Source organism: Neofelis nebulosa, chromosome 8 (genome assembly GCF_028018385.1).
Source record: "Neofelis nebulosa isolate mNeoNeb1 chromosome 8, mNeoNeb1.pri, whole genome shotgun sequence".
In the NCBI taxonomy this organism is placed as follows: domain Eukaryota; kingdom Metazoa; phylum Chordata; class Mammalia; order Carnivora; family Felidae; genus Neofelis; species Neofelis nebulosa.
This window is the reverse complement of record NC_080789.1, coordinates 100,973,509-100,985,882: the sequence shown is the minus strand read 5'-3', so window position 1 is coordinate 100,985,882 and position 12,374 is coordinate 100,973,509. Positions and strand designations below refer to the sequence as shown.

At 50.3% G+C, this 12,374-nt stretch overlaps 1 protein-coding gene across 2 annotated transcripts; it reads right to left on the bottom strand.

Moving 5' to 3' along the window:
* Positions 1–7,923: 7,923 nt before the first annotated feature.
* Positions 7,924–11,732, bottom strand: RBP5 (retinol binding protein 5). Of its 2 annotated transcripts, none has more exons than XM_058743823.1 (4): positions 11,473–11,730; positions 11,008–11,186; positions 8,840–8,941; positions 7,924–8,391 (listed from the first exon to the last, which is right to left on the bottom strand). In XM_058743823.1, the coding sequence occupies exons 1-4, from the start codon at positions 11,543–11,545 to the stop codon at positions 8,338–8,340; spliced, it is 408 nt and encodes a 135-aa protein (XP_058599806.1). In that variant the 5' UTR covers positions 11,546–11,730; the 3' UTR covers positions 7,924–8,337. The 2 variants fall into 2 exon arrangements, with proteins under 2 accessions (XP_058599806.1, XP_058599805.1); XM_058743822.1 differs by lacking the exon at positions 7,924–8,391 and adding an exon at positions 8,398–8,728 and having other exon boundaries at positions 11,473–11,732.
* Positions 11,733–12,374: the final 642 nt, after the last annotated feature.

Here is a 12,374-nt window from a genome sequence, read left to right as displayed (position 1 = left end):
AGGAAGGTGCCCAGGGAGGAAGAGAGCATGTGAGTAGAGAAAGCAGGCGTATGAATACAAGATGCCCTTGAGAGGGCTTGGCTGGTCCTAACCTGGGCGACCTGGCTTCTACCTGCTCTGATCTTCACTAAGTAATGGGGCTTCTGGCAGTGGTGGTAGATCTGGGCCTGGTGAGTGTCCTGCATCTGTTGGGTGAAAGCAGAAGTTATTATATGGCAGGCTCAGGGGCTGCCCATAGCCTATGATTGCTGGGGAGAGTATAGCAGAGCAGAGAACCATTAAAACACCTTCCCTGGTGTCCCCCTCTTTCTAGCCATCAGATTTGGCTACACCTGGTGGCCTCTGCACAGAGCCTTCTGCTATCTATGTTTCTCCATTTCACCCTCTTTTTCAACAAAGAAATCTTTGGCTCTGGTATTGCTGTGCTGGCCTCGGAAGGCTGGGGAAGACCCCAAAGATTTCTTACTCTGTGAGGGATAGCTTACCACGCAGGCGTGGCTCTCCATTGCATTGTATGTCTGGACACCAACTTCCCCTCATTACTGCTGGTATTCAGGACCCTGATGCTCTGCCATCATAGAATTTGTCAATTAGCTTCCTGCCAGTAAAGATCTGATGCTATCTGAGATAATCTCCCTGCCCCTGGATATGCACTCTCTCTATTGACATGAGGTTTATTGAGTTGTATTCTGCTGCATTTGTCCTATTAAAGCCACAAGGTAAACTTATACGTCTGTGAAAGTGGGGTGGTGGTGGTATTATTTGAAGATTTGGACATTCTTTTTAACAATTACCTAGGGAAAAGGTGGGTTCTCAGAAAGTACTCCAGCAGGTGGGCCTAAGAGAAGAAGGAAAGGGGGCACCTGCTTATCTCTGAACTTCACTTTCTTTAGACTTCTAGGGGGACACTGAGATGTGGGTCCCTGGTGCTGGACACGCAGATGGTGTCTGGGCTTAGGGCTAGGATGGAAGGGCCTATAACGCCCTTAGGTGTACAGCCATATCTTTTTGTGGTTGGACAGGTTTATACTGCCCTAAGTCACTCATCTACATCCTTTTGCCAGCTTGGCAAATACTAAGACTATGGTGCTAGGAGGAGGGTCATTTGTGTGTAAATTCAAAGCTGATAATATGTGTTGGTTACTGGTTGTATAATAAGTCACTCTTACATTTGGCTGTTTAAAACAGCGAATATGTATTACTTCACACAGTTTCTGAAGGTGAGAAGCAGCTTAGATGAGTGATTTTGGCTAAGTCTCTCACAAGGCTTCAATCAAGGTGTTGGCCATGGCTGCATTCATCTGAAGGCTTGACTGGGGCTGGAGGGTCTGCTTCCAGGATGGCTCCCTTACAGGACTATGGGCAGGAGGCCTCAGTTCCTTCCATGTGACCCTTTTCACAGGACCATTCCCTGATACAGTGTAGGAGGAGAATGCACAAGGAAGGGAATGCCAAGAAGCAGGGATCATTGGGGGCCACCTTGGAGGTTGGTTGGGTATCACAGAAATAGACATATTATTTTAGTACAATAAATCAGAAGATCAGTTAGTAAGATGTTATTTTTGCTAGGCATGGTTGTATTTCAGATGCATTACCCTAAAGCCAGAGTGCCTTTGGGGGCTTCTGACCCTCTCCTTCACCTTAGATCTGAAGGGCTCCTTGACTTGTCCCCATCAAGTAGTAGGACCATACAGACCAAAGTAGGACCTGCAGGAGAACAAACACAGAGGAGGTGAGGCTTTGGAAGGATAGCAAAGAGTTAAAAAAGGACAAAGAAGCTGTTGAAAAGGCTAAAGGAAGAGAAGCAAGGAGAAGCCCTAAATAGAATTCTTTTTCCAACGTAAGGGAGGGTAACCATAGCACGAGTCTTAAGAATCTAGGACAATGGTCCCACACCAGCAGCTTGTCTAACAGGACAAGTTCAGAGGCTGGAGATTCCAGTCCCGAAATCTCCCATACCCGATGGGCTTTGCGTGGACTTTCAAGCCTGAAATAAAGTCCTCTAGTAAAGAACTCTTTAAACATACCGCGTATGTGCTTTGCTTGTGAATAGGAAGGCAGTTCTGCTGTATCCTGCACCATCCCTGCCATTCACAATGAGTTTATGGGTGAGGCTGCATTTGGACCTCAGATAATTGACTCATATATTACTCTCTGTTCTATTTGGCTTTTGCTTTCTCCAAGACTTTAATAAACCCTTGTTCAAATGATGCCCCCTTGTCCCGTCTGTGCTACTCAGTAACAAATGAGTGGGGGGGGGGGGAAACAAAACAGGATGGTGAGTGGCAGTAGAGATTAGGGGAGCCACCTTAAGGAAAGAGAGAATGCTCTGTGATCTAGCCGTTCCTTCCCATGTTGGGGTTCTCTCTCCAGTGGGGACGCTGCAGGCTAGACTTCAGTTACATTAAGGATGACAATTTCTTTACTGCTGGGTCAAGGGCAGGGAGCAAAGCTTTTCTAAAAACAGTGGCGGAAAAGAAAGGAATCCAAGGGGAGGGTGTGGGTGTGCAAGGCAAGATAGATCAGTCATAGAACACTGAGGCTGAACAGGACCAGTCCTGCGGCACAGAGAAGTGACATAATTTCCCTGAGATCATGCAGCGAGGCAGCAATAATGACTCCTCAGGAAGTGCTTTTAGCTCTGCCTTGCGGTCTGATTAGGTCAATGAGTACCCACAGCTATTGTGTGCGTGAAGGAACAGAACACTGGATGAAAAGGCCACGTGGACAATACGCACACCTCTCCCCACACACTGTACGTGGAAGAGACGAGTGTGAGACAGACTCAGGAGCGACATGCACATTTCCATGGGAGGAAAACTGTAGTTGATACTTAAGTAGACCCTCCTCCTCCTCCTGGCTCATCTGTGGGGTCAGCAGGGCTGGTGAAGCCCAAACTGGGGCCTGAATGGGGGGTTGCTGAGGACAGGGGATATTCTGCAGGGGATCAGGGGCGGCGGGGTCGGGGAAGGCTTCTCAGGCATGAAGGAAGCATGAGAAAAAAAAACTTACGAGGAAGAAAAAAGGGTGCTGGCTGGTTTTGGCATTCATGCGGAAGACGAGTGAGGACCAGGAGGGCCAAGGGTAAGTGGCCGCACCTGCAGCTGGTAACTGATGGAGCTCGTGCTGGGGGTCCAGTCCCTTAAATGGTGTGGCGTCAGTGTGTGCTGTGGGGGAGAGACCCCTGAGGAACTCGGGGGTGCTGCTGGAGACTGATGGCTCTGTGTGAGCTATCGCTTCAGTGGCAGTGGCGCCGGGGCTGGGCAGCTGCCCGCCATCGGCTCCCTCTCCCCTGCAGAGAAGTCTTCTCTTGATGGGAAGGCAAGAGTGGCTGTTGCTCCTGCAAGTCTAGCAGGCAGGAGCAAACGTAGCTTTCCAGTTTCCAGCACAGGGGCTCTGCAGGGCAGCACTGTCTGGGACAGCACACTTGTCCTCATGGGGATGAGGGGACCACAGGATACAGGGAGAGGTTCTCTTTCTGGAGGCCTGGGGGAGGCAACACCCCTCCATCTCCCCACTGGCCCCTGGCAGACATTTTATCTGCCTGAGTAGCCAAGGTGAAGGCTATACTGTCTCTGAATCTCTGATCTCAGTCCCTTAACACTTGGGTATAAATATAAGGCACTGTGTGACTTCACAGGCACTGGCAGGGATGCCTTATCCTTAACGGCAGAGTACAAGGCTTTGCTTCCGGTTAAGAGAATTGCAATCTGATCAAGTCTAGAGGTAAGAGAGAATAGAAATAATAATAGCTAATATTCACCAGTTCTTATTCTTTTTTTTAAATTTTTTTTTTTTCAACGTTTTTTATTTATTTTTGGGACAGAGAGAGACAGAGCATGAACGGGGGAGGGGCAGAGAGAGAGGGAGACACAGAATTGGAAACAGGCTCCAGGCTCCGAGCTGTCAGCACAGAGCCCGACGCGGGGCTCGAACTCACGGACCGCGAGATCGTGACCTGGCTGAAGTCGGCCGCTTAACCGACTGCGCCACCCAGGCGCCCCCACCAGTTCTTATTCTGTTCCAGGTATTATGCTGAGTGATTTCACATGGAATTGTCACAAAATTCCCTGGACGAAGGAAATACTCGGTATTGCTTTGTATGACCAGCAAATGGGTCTTATTTACTGAAGGTTAGTGGATGGATATGCTCACACAGCTGGTAAGATGTGGCAATTTGACACCAGACCCTACTCACTTGACCACTATGGAATACTCCTTCCCAATTTTGGTGCGATTTTAGGTTGATCTAGAGCCTCTGAGGCAAGTGATTTATTCGTGAACCCAATGGCTTGGCGACGCTGGTGACCCTCTGCTTGGGCACTGGCCATGGGGGACAGAAAAGAGGCTCCTAGGGATGCCCCCTCTCTCGAGGAGCCAGAACAAAAGTGAGGGCAGAAGGAAGTGAGGCGTGGGACTGGGTGGGTGGAGGAAGGCAGGAGCCCCAGCTAGACAGTGGGCCAGGAAGTCCTTGAGAGAACAGCGGTGCCCTTGTCTTGCTGGAAGGTCAGCCCCATCTCATGCCTTTGGAATCTAAATGGCCTCTGGTGAGAGCAGGTATACAGTGTGGAGCTGTCCCAGAGCCATCCTGTTGGCTGAGATCTAGGGGAGGAGGAGGCCCTGATGGATGCAGATCCTGGCCCCTGGTCAGGCAGGGCCACTGCTTGCATGCTTGGCCTCAGAGACTTTGGCTACCTTCTTTCTTTTTTCCTTCCTTCCTTCCTTCCTTCCTTCCTTCCTTCCTTCCTTCCTTCCTTCCTTCCTCTTTTTCTTTCTTTCTTTCTTTCTTTCTTTCTTTCTTTCTTTCTTTCTTTCTTTCTTTCTTTCTTTCTTTCTTTCTTTCTGGCAAACCCAGGTCGCAGAGCCCCTTTGATTTAGCCGTCATCCCCTCACCTGCTATCTTTTCCCCTTCTGCTATACCTACAAGGTCTCCCCATCCTCACCTGACCATAATCATGGACACAGCCCTGGGATGGCTCCAGATCAGTCCCTGGGGACCCTGATGGCATGGGTGCTGCTGTGATTGAGGGGGTTAGAGCCAGGGGGAAGTGGGGGGAGACATGTCAGAGAGCTGGATGGAGGTACCGGAGGTGGTCCCCAGGCTGGGTAGGAGCAGCGAGTTCGAGAAGAGGAGGAAGAGCCTGTGGAAGAGCAGGGAGAGGCAGGAGGGGAGGGGCAGGTCATGGTCAGGGTCAGCCATATCAGCAACTGCTGGCCTCTTACTGGCCTTTGGGTACTGAAGTCTAGACCAGATGTAGTTTTTTTTTTTTTTCAACGTTTTTTATTTATTTTTGGGACAGAGAGAGACAGAGCATGAACGGGGGAGGGGCAGAGAGAGAGGGAGACACAGAATCGGAAACAGGCTCCAGGCTCCGAGCCATCAGCCCAGAGCCTGACGCGGGGCTCGAACTCACGGACCGCGAGATCGTGACCTGGCTGAAGTCGGACGCTTAACCGACTGCGCCACTCAGGCGCCCCAGACCAGATGTAGTTTTTGCCTCTTAGGGGATAACATTTGGGTTGGGGAAAGGAGTCAATATGGCCAAGCCTCTGCTGTCTCTTGGGCTCCCAGGATTTGCAGTGCCTTTTAAGGGTTCCCTTCTGCTAGTAAGGGGTCCAACCCTGTTATAGAATGGAGCTCCTGGCTGCGATGGCCTTTGTGCTTTAAGAGTTGAGGAATTTCCTGCTTTTTTCCTGAGCTTTTCAACATGCGGGTCTGGGCATGTGGAGTGGGGGGTCACATGGGAGATAGTGGCTGAAGGGAGGGGGCAGTGGGGAGGAGTGTCTGGCTAGACTTTGCTGCTCCTGCCTACTCTCTGGTCCCCTACCAGAATGTAGAGCCCAAGGCCTCGGGCAACACGTGGCTCTCTGCTTCAGAAGACACACACCTGCTCTTGGCGCTGTTGCTTACTTTCTTCTGAGATGAGGATCTGTATTGATATAAGGGATCAAGACTAAAGGATCATCTGAATTTCAGGCCAGAGGTTGTTTGTGACCATATGGTGCTATCTGGGCCTGAGGAAGAGGGAATGGGGTAGGGGCCCTGCATGGGGCTGGCTCAGAGGGATGCAGTTATTCCCTCTCATATGGAAATAAACATTTTGGATTCCTGACCACCTCCCTGGGGGCGAAGATTCTGGTCAAAAAAGTCAAAGTTGGTCCCCTGGATTCACAGCTTTGTGTGCTCCAAGACAGGCGGGTGGTGGGACTTTCCTTCAGGGCTATTTCCCTCTGGCCTGGTTTTTCTTCTTTCACAGTTTGGTGTCCCTCCTAAACATCTCTTCCATCTGAAGACAGAGGGAGCAGCCTGATCCGAATGCAGGGTTGGGGTTTTGTCAGGGTGAGTATGTGGGTTCAAAATTGATGGCGGTGGGGGTGTGGTGTGTATGTGCGTGCGTGCATGCGTGCGTGTGTGTGTGGTGGGGGATGGAATATTCAAGAATGTGGCAGAAGAGGGAAGATTAAACTTGGTGCTTCTTCAGCTCCCACTGCACTGAGTGGCGCCCCCTGCTTCCCACAGGGGAAACAGCAGCCCCAGCTTCCCAGTCTCAGGTACCTGCTTTCACCCACCCCCTTTCCCACCGACCCCCTTGGTGATGTTTCTGAAGCTGCTCAGTCATCCTCTGACTGCTTGTGCTCTTTTGCGGATCTCCAGGCTTCTTGTTGGACTCTGGCTCCTGAAGGGGTGAGGTCAAGTGAAGGATTTGAACTTGCAGTGTGGATGGCTGGATATTCATGTCACACGGGTTTTGAGGGGTTCAGCTTGGACCTGTCAGTTGCCATGGAGGACTCCAAGCTACTGGGTCAGGCCCTCTGGCAAGACTGCAGTGAGGGGTGCTGGACCAGCATGCAGAGCACAGGGGACTGTCCTGTGGGGAGAGGCTTGGACATGCACTGTAAACTCAGAGTGACTAGGATGTTGCATTGCCCTGGTGACTTAGGCAATGGGTGTCTACACGTGGAACATCTTCCTTTGCCTTCGCTGTTCCTTGGAAAGGGACAAGGTAGGATCCAGCAGTCCTCAGAGCTTCTGCTGGTTGGCTTTGCCCAGAGGAGGGCTTTCTACATCCTACTCTACTGGGGACATTTGCAGAGAGGCTGGCAGGGAATAAGCTATTCAGTTCCACTCAGTTCTTTCCCAAACTCATTCCAGAGTGTATAGTAGGATCAGTGTTTCAAAACTAGTGACTGTCTTGAATGTGTAGGGGCTTAGCCATTGCAGGAAGAAGGGGCAGAGGTGATCATCTAATGAGCCAGGGACTTTCCAACAAGCCCTGCCTCCCACACAGTCAGGCTCTGTCCCTACCCCATACAGCCCTCTGGCCCCATGGGACTTTTATTCTGAAAGGACCAAGGCCCCTGGAGGTTTGGGTGTGTGTGTGGGGTATCCAGAGGCTGGAGCTGGCCCTGACCCTGAACAGGCCCTGCCCTCTGGGCTGTTTTCCCGGTAGTGATTCCGGGACCCTAAAGGAGGGGACTTACTGTCCTCACTTCTCCCCCTTATCCTCTGTCCCGGCCTTGCTGGCCTTCAAGCAAAGGGTCCCGATAGCCAGGCGTGTTGGTCTTCTCCCTACTGTTGCCTTCATGCCCCTGTGTCCTCATCTTTCTAGCCCTTAGCCTTATATCTTCCATCGGTTTCTAGCCTTCTTGCTGCCTTTCCTTCCCAAAGCAGACATGGAGGCCAGGTCACTATTCTGAAGTTTTGTAGCCTCCCCCAGCACTGAACAAGGGTCTTACTCTGTCCCATCCTTCTTCCCCAAAGTGTAGGATGGAAATATAAGATAGCTAGGATTCATTCAGACATTGGTACGTGTGGTCTGTTGAACTCTGTGTGGGTGAGGCTGTGCCTTGGGATGGGTTCTGTTGAGCACATGAGGCTTTCTTGAGAATAAGGACAAGGAAACAGACAACAACAACAACAACTCTACCAGTAGCTCCTGTTTACATTCTTGAACCCAACTCAGTTTTCCAGAAGTTTCATGGGGAAGAGTTCTTACTAGTCCTCAAATGCTCAAAGCTTAGTTCTTTCTTAGATGGAAAAGAAGAAACCAAATGAAATGAAGAGAGTTGAGATCCACTGTTCTCAAGGGGTCTTTCCCCTTTGCCTGTTTCTTTCATCCAGGAGGCCAGAACTTGAACCAGATGTGAGGCAGTGGAGTGTGACAAAAGACTTTGGCCTGGGGGCTACAAGTTATAGATTAACATGGGGAGGAGGGAGGAAGGACCTGGAGGGAGAGTAAGTGGCCCAGAAAAAGGGACTGCTGACCTGGAACAATCTGGCTTGCAGGGGTACAAGGCCTCCTCCCCAGGAGGAGCCTGGGGACCGGTGCAGTCTGGCTATTTGACCTTCCTGAAGACCTGCTCGCACACTGCATCCCTTGCAGTCAGTTCCTGGGGACACAGTAGGAATAATGAGGAGAGAGAAAGAAGGTTCTTGCCAGCCAGAGTTCCTTTCTTGAGGTCCTGGAGCCCCATTTAATCCTTCAGGATACAGCAGTCGGAGTGCTTGATGTATGGGGAATTGTATCATTGTCCCAAACCTTCAACTTTTCACCCCAGAGGAAGGAAGGAAACTGGGTCACAGAATGTGAAATGGCTAAGTCTCCATCTCTCCAGTCATGAGTTATGGACATGCATCTGATTTGTAGCCAGGGGCCCAACTGGCCCCTCTATTTCTTCTTCTCTCTACTCTTCCCAGTGCTTTTGTTTTCCTTTCTTGCTTGCCTTCCTTGGAGGGGGGTAGGGAGTAGAGTAGGAGACTGCTTTGATTTGGGCAAGGGGTTGTGTCTTAGCCCAAACAGGGGGATGAAACCCCTCTCCCAGCCCTCACCGAGCTTACCAGATACAGCTTCTCTCCCTCCAGCCAGTGTCTCCAGCCTCGGTTGGGGACCTCCCCTTTCTGCACACATACTAGCTGCTCCTCCTCCCAGGTTACTATGGTCTATAGGGAAAGCAAGAATAAGGGAAGATTTGGAGGCAGAACACCCCAAATGCATCCAACTCACTCTGGGCTGCCCCGCTTCACACTGCAGCAGATACTGTCTTGCTCCAGCCTCTTCATTCTGAGTGAGAGGGTGGTTTTGATTCAACATGACTCCCCCACCCCCATTGCCAACTCCTACAGGCTACTGAGGCCATAGTTTGTCTATGGTGACTACTAGGGTAGGGCAGGGATGGAACAGGATAAACCAGGGGTAAAATTGGGTGGTGGGTGATGAAGAACAAAACTTGGTCCTTGGGATACTTCCAGTTGGCCTGGAAGGTCATTTGGGAAAGAAGAGAGATTGGTTGGGAGTCCCACCAGGGAATCTCTCCTCTTTCTCAGTTTCAAGGACAGCTGAAGTGTCCCTGAGAGTAAAGAATCACCCCCCCCTCCCCCATTGGAGTGGGGCGGGCCTGGCATTCCAATCAGCATTTCTTAAACCCTCCTATAGAATAGGCCTTGCTAACCAAGGTGCTGAGAATCTTGATCAGATTGAGCAGGAAACAGGTGTCTGTGATGCCAGGCAAGCATTGGGGAAGAGCTGAGTCTTCAAGGAAGCGAGGGGTTAGTTAGATTGGAGATACTGGGACATCTCCAGCAAGGAAAGGAAGAGATAGAGGTAAAAGAGAAGGTCAAATAGTTGTAAGAGGCTCTAAACTAGGGTGTTTGTGGAAAAGACCCTTGTATACCATGTACCTCATCTGGAACATAATGGATTGTCACTGAAAGGGTTTAATTCATGGTCACTTTTACATTTTAGATGAATCCTTGTGGCTATAGCATGCAGAGTAGATTAGAGGAGGATTAAGCCTGGGGGCCAATTTTGGGCACCAGGTGAGAAGTGAGGGCTTAAATAAAGGTAGTAATCGCAAGAAAGGCTAGGAAGGATCAGTGATGTTCAGTGAAGTAAAATGGGCCATGAACGCAAGTCACATATGTAACTGCAAGATTTCTAGAAGCCACATTAAAAAAGGAAGAAGAAACAGGTGAAATTAATTTTAATGACATATTTTATTTAACCTAGAATATCCCAAACACTAAAATTTCAGCACGTGATTAAAATAAAAATTACTGAGATGTCTTACATTTTTTTTGTACTGTCTTAAAAAACTCACTATGTATTTATACTTATAACACACCTCAGTTTGGACTAGTTACATCTCAAGTGTTCAATAACTGTATATGGCTAGTAGCAACTATATCAGACAGTGTAGATCTTATAAGGATTTCTTGACCAACTAGATGTGGGGTGTGTGTGTGTGTGTGTGTGTGTGTATGTGTGTGAATGTGTTGGGGCGAAGGGGTAAGGGAACAGAACATGTTGACTGTGATTCCCAGGTCTCTGGTCTGCCTGGTTATCACCATTAACAAAGGCAGTAAATATAAAAGCAGAAATAGGTTTGGGTAGGAAGATAATGAATTTGGATTCGAGCTTGGAGCGTGCAGATGGAAACATTGTCCGACAGATGAAAGCTTCACCCTGAAGTTCGGGAGACAGATCTGGCTGGAGAATACAAGTTAAGGACAGCTTACAGATGGTAGCAGAATGCATGGGTATAGATGATTTAGCTGATGGCTGTGTACAGACAAGAGAGACAAAGTCAAGAACAAAACACTGGGGGGGGGAACCCCAGATAAAGGGGTTAATAGGGGAACTAGGGTCTGCAAAAAAGACCAAAAAGACGGCATGAGAAACAGAAAGAAGTAGAAGAGAGTGGAGTCAGAGAGGCTAAGGGAAAGGAGACTCTGCATTGACCAACTGTGTCACAGGCTAGAGGGTGAGCAAATATTTCTTCTTTGGACTGAAGGTGACCTGCTCTTTTTGTCCTTTAGCTGGTGATAAGAGGGGGCAGGAGAGAGTGGTTTGGGGGAAGCACCCGGAGACTGTTACCTTAGGGATTCTGCAGCCTGCTGTGGTGGTCACTTTCTCTGGCTGGAAGAGGTCCCTTAGTTTTGCCTCAGACTGTTAAGAGGCACCTATCTGCTCTCCCACATGCCCTCCCCCAAACCCCCGGGAAAAGTACCTGGCATTTTCGTCCATCCACGATCCTTAGATCTTCTTCAAACTCAACTCCCACATCGAATTCCAGAATGTAGTTGCGGAAGGTGCTGAGGGTCTTGACTATCACGTGGTTGCCCTGATGGTCAATCTCCTTGTCTGGCTTGAGCAGCAGTGCTATCTTCCGCAAGGCCATGCCGATGTCTGTGGGGGGCTAGCTCTTAGCAGGGGTCCCACCAGCCAGCCAGGAACTTCCCTCCTGCAGCAGTACCTTGGGGCTGTGAGCTTCCCTTTAGCTGGGTGTAAGACTAGAGATTGACTCTCCTACCAGTGCTCCTGGCTAGAAACGGATCCCAGCTCACCTGCCCCCACCTGAGCCTTTCCACAGCTTCTAACCCCAGCACTCCTCCTTCTCAGTGGGACAGAGAGGAAGGAAGGGAAAGGGAAAAAGGGGAGTGAATGGGGCCTGGGGGAGGGGTGAGGCCATTACTTAGGGCTTGCAGATAATGTTCCATGTTCTTCTGCGAGACAAAGCGGTAGTAGCCGGTGAGGTTGGGAGGCATTGTCTGGGCTGGCCAAGATGGAGATGGAAATTTCAGGAGAATATAGCAGACAGGATGAGGAGGGAGCAGATGTTGTCTGGCAGGTGAGGCTGAGAGACTCCAGACCAGCCTCTACACACACACACACACACACACACACACGCACGCACACACACACACACAGAACACTCTCGAACACAGAGGCTGCATAAAGGTCTGTGCTTACCAGGGCTTTTATAGGGCTGGGCCCTGGTGCAATAAGAGCTCCTACCAGGCTTTCCCCCCTCCCCCCATGATGAGTTTGGGACTGGTGCCTGCAGCCTGAGGGAGGGGTAGGAACTTGGCAGCTTTGTGCCTGACCTCAGCTTTTCCTGAGGAAGGAACCTGAAGTAGTATCTGGGGCTGTCTGTCATCCATGACTTGACCCTTTTCGAAGGTCAGTTTTGGCTTCCAGCCCATTTCTGGCAGGTTTGGGAACTGTTCCAGAGCTCTGAGGGGGGCAGTCTCTCCTGGGAGAGGTCCGGTCCTGCTGTGTGGTGGGGGCGGGGGGAGCTTCCAGACTCATCCAGGGACGAGTTCTAACAATATCCTGAGATCCTGGGATTGAGTCAGGGATCCCGAAAGGTATGAGGGGGAAGAGGTGGGGAAAGAAGGGGTGACAGTCAGCTGGCCAGGAGCCACCGTGAAGAGAATTCTCCAGTGCTGCCTCCCACAACTCCCTCAGACAGCTTCACCGAGTTGGGGCCCCAACTCTGGATTCCAAACTCTTTGTCCAATAGTGCTCTTCCCAAGCAAAGAGAGGGTTGTCAGTGCGAGGTATTGGGTTCAAAGTCCAGAGCAGAAAGTGAGG